An 8239-nucleotide genomic window follows, 5' to 3' on the forward strand; every position below is an offset into this window, starting at 1 on the left:
CCTCTATCCTACCCAAGGCTGTCTTGTCAGTGTCAATGAAATTGAATGTCAAATTGAAAAACTCTAAAGCTATTTCTTCCGTATCAGAAAATCACTAGCAAATCACATCTTCCTGCCCTACTGGCAAGATAAGTAAAGTGAGCACATATCTGTCTCCTTGTATTGTCAAACTTGAATCAAGCTGTTTACATGGGATGTCAGACTGGTCACATACTGGACCTCAGCATTTCATCTCTGTTGTCAACTCTTGATAATTCTTGTGAAATGTACTTTTTTATTTCTTTGTAGCAAGAAATTGACACCGTTAATCACTGCCTCTTCCTTATTTAGCTCTCTTTTTATTCTTTCTGCATCCCCGAGGTCTCTCCTCCCTAAGCTCTATCCACTCCTTAAACAATTGGTGTTCATCAGAGTGGTACACCTGGCTTATTTTTCAAAAGTCCTTCAATATATTGTCTCTAGGTAACCACTGCTTCCCCCTTGCCCCACCCCTGCTCAAGTCCCTGGCTTCAACTTCTACCTGCATGCTCTTGACTCCCAGCTCAGTCACTTTTCTGAGTTCTAGACCAGCATTTCAGACTTATAGCCTGGCTAAGTATTTCAAAGACACCTCAAAGCCAAGTTGTCCCAAAGTGAAATCATCTTCTTCCACTGCCCATCCCCCAAACAAACAATAAGCAATCAGATGGACCTATTCCATATCCTTGTACTTGTCTTGGGTGAATCGTACCAACATTTACTCAAGTGCTGAAAATACAAATCTAAGGTTCATTTTAAGGCCTTTTTTTTTAAACCATGATACCACTAAAATAATCTTTCCAGAATGTAAATCTGACCATGAAATTCTCCTAATTCAATGGGTTCCCGTTACCCATCATCACCAATGAAAACTTCTTAGTATGTTGTGACGAAAGAAACGGAAGAACAGCTTCAGGGCTAACAGCACATTTTGGCTTCTGTAAGAAACTTGCTTGCTTGCTTGGGGCGGGAAGAACCGGGTTCCTGATTGGCTGATTCAAAATTAAACAGCTCCCTCCCGCCTTGGGGACTTCCTGCCCTGTGAAGGGTATAAAAGCCTCGCCCTGCTGTTAGTCGGGGTCTCACTCACTTCTCTCCGAGTGGGACCCTGTCCGGACACTTTGTGTAAGCTTCTATACTTGTACTTGTATAAATCCTTTGCTAATCTTTCTACTTGGTGATTCTCGGGTGTCCTTGGTTGGGACACGGGTCGCATTTACCGGGGAACTTGACTCCAGGCGTGTGGCTCCCGGACCGCAACAATGTCAGTCAAGACATTTCCCCGATCACTGTATATTTTCCCCAGCTTCTTTTCTTGCCACCTGTCCTCTGGCGACCTGTGATCCTAAACTTTCCTAAGAGATCCGTGCTTTCCTAAGCTTTGGAGCCTTGTAAATGACCTCCCTCGTCACATCTTCCCGCTCTGTCCTTGTGCACCCCGTGGAGTCTTTTTCAACTTCCAGCACTCAGCTCACGAACATTCTCCTGTGTGAATTTTCCCTTGATATATAGACATTCACACTTGCCTCTTGGGTAAAATAGGTGCCTCCCTTCTCTGTTCATATAGAGCTGTGTGCACATACTATAAAAACACTTACCATATATAGCTGGGCCTGTGGGCCAAGGCCGCTGAGCCTGTGCGTCCGGAGCTTGTGCTCCGCAATGGGAGAGGCCACAACAGTGAGAGGCCCGTGTACCGCAAAAAAAAACCCAAAAAACACTTAGCATGTATGATAATTGTACTGTTCATACTATATTCTGAGTTCCTTGACAGTAGTTCCTTGACATTCATCTTTCTATTCCCACAACTTAACGGTGATTGTTCCATTGGGGTGTGCTATACATTTCTTTCCTTTTAATGAATATATGTTTGGATCAGCCATGTATACCTGGATATATTCCTAGATATGATGGAAAAAACTATGACTTGGGTCCCTATGACAAATTTCCCTTCATGGCCATTGGGGCCTTTTCTTGACCTAGTGTATGTGTAGTAGTTTTCTGCAACCTACTTTGGTATTTCCCTTTTCTTCACACTGATATTCACCTCTTGATATTCAAGGGTTTGCTGTCAACTCTATGATTCTAGAAGAATAAACCTGTGGGTAAAGTGTTTAACTACTCATTTAAAAATACAGATCTAGCTGGCTTTATATTTCACAAAGATTCATAAACTGATAGTTGCTTGGTCTTAATAATCTAACAATAGGTGAGATGTCTACTAGGTAGACCAAGAGTCTCTCCAGTCCAATATCTAACATACTGCTAGGTTACTTTAATTTATGGAAGACTTTGCATTAAAAGCCGACATTTAATATAATTTTAGTAACTTTTTGACAATGGAAGTTGAGGTCTAGGGATTATTTTAGTCTGCTCGGGTGGCTATAACAAAATGCCATAGGCTGGGAGGCTTAAATAACAGACATTTATTTTTTCACAGTTCTGGAGGTTGGAAGTCTGAGATCAGGGTGCCAGTATGGTCGGGCTCTGGTGAGAGCCCTCTTCCTGGCTTGGGATGGCTGCCAACCAGTTGTGCCCACATGGCCTTTCCTCCATGCCTGCATGTTGGAGAGAGAAAACTGTGTTGTGTCTTCCTAGGGCATTAATTCCATCACAGGGGGCCTACCATCATGACCTCATCTATACATAATTACCTTCCAAAGGCCCCACCTCCAAATATCATCACATTAGGGGGTAGGGGGTAGAGCTTCAATATGTGAATTTGGGGGTGGGGGGGACAAAAACATTCAGTCTATAAACTGATTAAACCACTTTCCTATGGGTACTCAAATAATCCAGTAGCAAGGAAAATGCTGACTTCAAAATATTGTTTTCTTTTCCCTAATAATTTGTCTTTTTATACCTGGGTACTCAAGTAATTAGCATTTTTGAAAAGCAGGACGTCACTAGTTCTCATTGATTGCCTCTGACATATTTCCCAAAACATGAATCTTCCTTTAATGCTTATTTTTCATATATGTTTATCCATATTTCTCAACTGTTTTAGGGAAGGCAAACAATCTAGGGTCTCTTTCTCTTTTGCTCTTTCAAGTTTTCTTAGGGAAAAGAAAAGAACCTGGCTCTTGGTGCTTCTGGCAATTTTATTCTAACACAAGTAGCACACCCAGATTGTAATTCTGATGACTATTCAGCTCTTTCTTGAAAAATTAAATTCACAAAACAATTGATTATCAGTTATAAATGGCAAAAACACCATCTGGTTTTCAAAATTGGTTAAATTCATGTAGCAAGGGGAAAAAATGTTGGAACTCATGCTTGGGGAGGAGTTCTAGTCCACGAAGCAGAAAATGACGAGCTTTACTATGAGAAAGCCAGAGTAGTCATAACTTGTATCTAGCAGATGCAGGAATTTGATACGTTCTTCACATGTTCCATATGTTAAATCATTTGGCAAGATCTTCAGTGTGAAAGAGCTGAGGGTGGCAGAGGAGTGTGGCTAGTGGATAGGGTAGCAACAGCTTCATCCTAAATTTTCAGCTCTGGTTGTTTCCATGAAGACGTAGTGCTAAAGATGTCCCATGACCTGGGAAATTGGATGTGCAAGTTCCTTAAATGTCTGGCAGGGGTGGCATTTTCTGGTGGAAATTTCTAAAGCTATCTGCATTCTTCTGGGGAGGTAAGTCATACAGCGTTAGCATTTCCTACAGAAATGTCCCATGTTGTTCTTTGCCAACTGGAAATCTGCGTAGGTGTTCATTTGATGTGCCAAGAGAATGAAGGGAGATGAAAACACTCCACATCTTCCAATGTCCCCATACTGTGTTCCTAGTGTGGGAGGACTGGGGCCTGACTAGATTCTCTTGGAGCTACAGCCTCATGAGGAATGCTTTTCCTTAGGAGTGTAATGCAATCCTGTTATTTAAAAAAATGCTTCTGAGTTGCTGGCATATTTTCACCTTATGTTAAAATGTAGCTTATGCTTATTATTCATGCATTGTAATGTGAAATTTATTCATTTACTTAACAAATATTTATTGAGGCCCAGTATAGCATAGTGGTTAATTGCATAAGCTTTGCACCTTACAAACTTTGGCCTTAGGGCAATTGCTTAATCTTTTTGTGTTTAAAAGATACAAGATGGGAGAGAATACTGTGTGCCATGAGGATTGTTCCAAGGACTAAATGAGATTACACATGTAAAATACTTAATAAGAACTCAATAAATGCAAAAGTAGTAATAATAATAATAATAGCAAGTATAAATTTACGCTAGGGTGCTAGATTGACTGGGATATAGGAACTTACTTTATAGTTTATACATCTTTCAGCATACATATGGCCTCAATTTTTTTTATCCTGATTGTGGTGGGACTCTGCTTTGCATTTGGTCTGATCAAGGTAGCTTTACTTCTGGAGGTGATAAGAATAGGTAGGACTTTGCGAACTGGACATTATCCCGGTGACCATGTGGTGATGGTTTCCTGCCTCATGTAGTGCTGTTTGCCTGCTGGAGCTTTCCAGGCTTCTGGAGGACTGCCTGCAGTTCATGTATTAGGGCCTGTAATTACAGTGCAGAATATCCAGGCCTGTGAAGACAGGGTAGTCTTGAAATTAGTTTATGCATAATGGATAATAGGAGGCTGTTTTTAAGGGTAACTCATTTGGTGGGTTGGCAGATCTTGACTTCCTTTCTGATATGTAACATTTATTTATTTCTTTTTTAGCAAGATGAGGACAGAGGGCTTCTCTAGACTGTAGCTCAGACTTAGCAATTTACATTCAGTAATCTCTTGGTCATTTAGCCACAGATAATTTGTCATGGTTTGTTTTAGCTGTTGTGATATTGATATTTATTATGCAAATTGTATTTCCTACATCTTATTGTCCTGCATTCTATGAATACTTAAATTATTATAAACCTTTACACTTAATATGGCTCGTCCTTCAATTTGATGCTTGAGCAACAGAGGGTCAGAGCGCACACGATCTTCTAGAGGGGAAGAAAATAAGTAATTAAAAAGCAGACAAACAAGAGAGCCGGCTGCCTGGCTCAGAAGAAAGCAAAGGCAATTTCGGGGAGGGAGAGCGAGTCCGAGAAGCGAGTCGCTTCAGCCTGGAAAGCCTCTCCCAGAGACGCGGGAAGCTCAGAGCACCTGTTGGTCCCCAGCCGCCTTAGGCGGGACGAGGGGCGGCAGGGGCGGCAGGGGGAGTGGGTTTGAGCCCTGAAGGAGGAAGATGGCAGACCTTCTCTTCACACCCCGTCTCCGCCCTCCACCCTGAAGCCTTCACAGAAAAGATTTTTTGTTGAGTGTGTGTAATCGTAATTATCTAATAATACATGTGCATCATGTATACTAAATACACATATATCACATATACATTAAAACCAGGAAGGAGACCTTCAGCAAGCTGGGGAGCCTGAGCCAACCCTCCTCGATCTACCTTTCCCGAGAATCTACCGCAAACACACAGACTCGAAAATCCCAGATCCCGATTCCGGCTCCTTTCTCCCAACTATGCCCAAGTCTACCGCTAGGCTGTTGAGCGGGCTCTCCCGCTCCGCCGGACCTGCAAAGCACGCATGCACTTCTCCCAGATTGTTTTGTCAATCCGGGGACCTGCCTTCTCACTCTCTACTCCCGAACAGCCCACGTTTCCCAAAGATCTATTCCTTCGGTGCAAGGTGAGTGACGGAAATTTGCAACGTTTTGTTTCCAGGCCAGTTGCACTCGGCGTACCGGGCAGGGGAGCCTCCTAGGGAGATTCTCGTCGTCTGGTTGATGTAGCGATTGCTATAAACATTCCTAATAAAGGTGTACGGGAAGCTAGACCCGCCCCCCAGAGCCGGAGCCCCTGTGCGCCAGGGGCCCAGGAGAACACTTTTTCCTTGATCCCGGGGAACCGAAAACGAATTTTAACATAAACATATTTGCATACGCCCCTCCCCCTGGCCCCGCCCCTAGGTGGCGCGGGCGCGCCGCCGAAGCCAGCGCCAGGGGGCGGGGTGGGGGAGGGGGTGAGTCCTCCGAGAGCCGGGTTCGGCTCGCGGCGATGTGATTGGTCGGTCCGGACTCCGCCTCCAGCGCATGTCATTAGCATCTCATTAGTTATCCGCTCGGGCTCGGGAGGAAGCCACCGCCGCCAGTCTGAGGCAGGTGCCCGACATGGCGAGTGCTGTGCTGCCGAGCGGACCCCAGTGTGCGGCGGCGGCGGTGGCGGCGGCGCCTCCCGGTCTCAGACTCCGGCTTCTGCTGTTGCTCCTCTCTGCCGCGGCACTGATCCCCACAGGTAGGTGTGGGCACCGGCCGGTTGGCCCCCGAAATCTCCTAAGGCACCCCAGTGGCCGTAGCCATGGAGGGGGGAAACGTTTCCATGACAACCTTCCCCCACTTCCTAAATCCAAATCGGAGGGAGTGTAGAGAGGAAACTCAGGGCTGAGAATGGAAGGGGTTGAGGGGATTGGTAAATCTCCTCTCCCTTGCCCAGCTCGGTGTGAATTAGAGCTCGTAGGGATGGCTGCACCCACACCTTTTCTCCCCGGCTTGTCGCGGGGCGCGGAGTGGAGTGAGAATCTGGGGCCCGGGGGCTAGAGAATATAGGGGAAGGGGGTGGATCGCAAGCACCCCCCAAACCTTCCGGACCCTCCCTAACTCGCTGTTGTCCCCGTAACTTGCAGGTCCTCCCGCCTCCCCGGGCTGCCCATTAGCTCCCACCTCTCCAGCAGGCCCCCTATTCCCCATCCCCGAAACCTCCCCGTGGCTGACTAGCGGCCCCCTCCAGCGAGATTCCTCACTGGTCCACAGGACATCTCCAGATTTGTCTGATCGCTCCTGCTTTCCCCGCGCTCTGCCTTTCTCCCCTGTCCACGAGCAGCTCGCCCCTCGTGTCTCCTTCCAGCCGGATCGCGGCCCCTCCGCCCCCACCGCCCCCTCCGCCCGGCTGCGGGTCTCCTTGGCCGGGCTCCAGGCAGGGAAAGTTCCCCGGGCCCGGCCCCACGGTGGGGGGGAGGTTGCTGTCGCCGCCTCTGCGGGAAGAAGCCGGGAACCCGCAGCCCGCCTGCCCCACACCGTCCTCCGCCGCGAGTGGGGACCCCGGATTTCCAGGCTGCCTGTCATTTTCGGCAGCTCGGGGGTGGTGGAGGGAGCTTTCGCGGCCTCTGCGGCCAGGCGGGCAACCTCCGGGCCTCCGGGCGTCCCCTGCGTGCAGAGCTGTCTTGGGAATTTGCCCAGGGGCGGCTCTGCGCGCCCCGCTCCTTCCCTGAAGATGCGGAGCACTCGGCTGGAGCACGCTGTTTGGCTGACCGTGTGCCGGGCGCGTTGGCGCGGTCGGGAAAGAAGAGGGCAGTGTTTGCTTTTGCTAACAAAAGGGAGCTGGAGCTCTTCCCCAGCGGAGAGCCCGGCCTTGCTGCACCCTGCCTCCCCTTCCCACCACCGCCGCGCCGGCGTCCCAGTGCCCCTGGCCGCCTGCTGCGGGCTGGGAGCAGGGAGCCGGGACTCCAAGGCGCAGGGCCGCGGGGGCCGGGGAGGTGCAGGAGGGGATGCAGCAGGGCTCGGCGCCTGCAAAGCCCCTCCTTGCAGCTCGGAAGCCGCAGGACCCGCGAGCAACAAGTGGCGGAGGACACCGAGAGCTCAGCCCCCACCTGCGGAGCCCCCGACCCGGGCGGGTGCAGCGCCGGGGCCACCGTGCCGCTCCCGGGGTGCGTCTCCGCTTGGGCTGTGCCTTTTGTTTACACGCTAGAGGACACAGTTACATAAACACCGCAGGAGACACGCTGTAGGAAATGGGGAGATCTGGGGGTGCTAGCTTTGGATTTGGGGGGATGCCGGGGTGGTTGCTTCCCCCCTACTTCCCAAGACAGGCTTGCAAGGGAGCTCGACTTGAGGAACCTATCGGGGATCCATAGAGGTGGCAATCTGGCGGCAGCTTCAGTTCCAGAGCTGAGGGTTTTTTCTTCCATGCCACTGCCTCCGGATGTTGTTTATGTGTTTTTGCACTGTGAATTTTTAATTTATGAGTTACGAGATAATTGGGTTCAGCCGATGCCGGTGTGGTTACAACTTCATTTCGGGTGATGTCTCTGACTCTATGGGTTCAATGAAATGTTCCTGAAAGAGATCCCTCGTTCTGCTGCATTGTAAAAAGCGCCAGTGTCGGTTAAACGTGAGCGTTACAGGCTCGGTAACTGGCGCATAACAGAGGCAACAATAGACTTGTATTGGTTGCAAAAAAAAAAAAAAAAAAAAAAAAGGGGGGGGAGGGG

At 48.6% G+C, this 8239-nt stretch overlaps 1 protein-coding gene across 7 annotated transcripts in view; it reads left to right on the plus strand.

Annotated features, from left to right (window-relative positions):
• The first annotated feature begins 6014 nt into the window (after window positions 1–6014).
• Window positions 6015–8239, plus strand: part of CADM1 (cell adhesion molecule 1) — a 343095-nt gene continuing 340870 nt past the window's right edge. For 3 of the 7 annotated variants that reach the window (XM_007461864.1, XM_007461860.1, XM_007461863.1), the window contains exon 1: window positions 6015–6267. In XM_007461864.1, the coding sequence (XP_007461926.1) occupies window positions 6144–6267 (124 nt within the window). In that variant the 5' untranslated portion in view covers window positions 6015–6143. The remainder of the gene's footprint in view (window positions 6268–8239) is intronic. The other 4 variants (XM_007461858.1, XM_007461859.1, XM_007461861.1 and 1 more) reach the window with 3 other exon arrangements.

Source organism: Lipotes vexillifer, unplaced genomic scaffold (genome assembly GCF_000442215.2).
Source record: "Lipotes vexillifer unplaced genomic scaffold, Lipotes_vexillifer_v1.1 scaffold931, whole genome shotgun sequence".
NCBI classification, from domain to species: domain Eukaryota; kingdom Metazoa; phylum Chordata; class Mammalia; order Artiodactyla; family Lipotidae; genus Lipotes; species Lipotes vexillifer.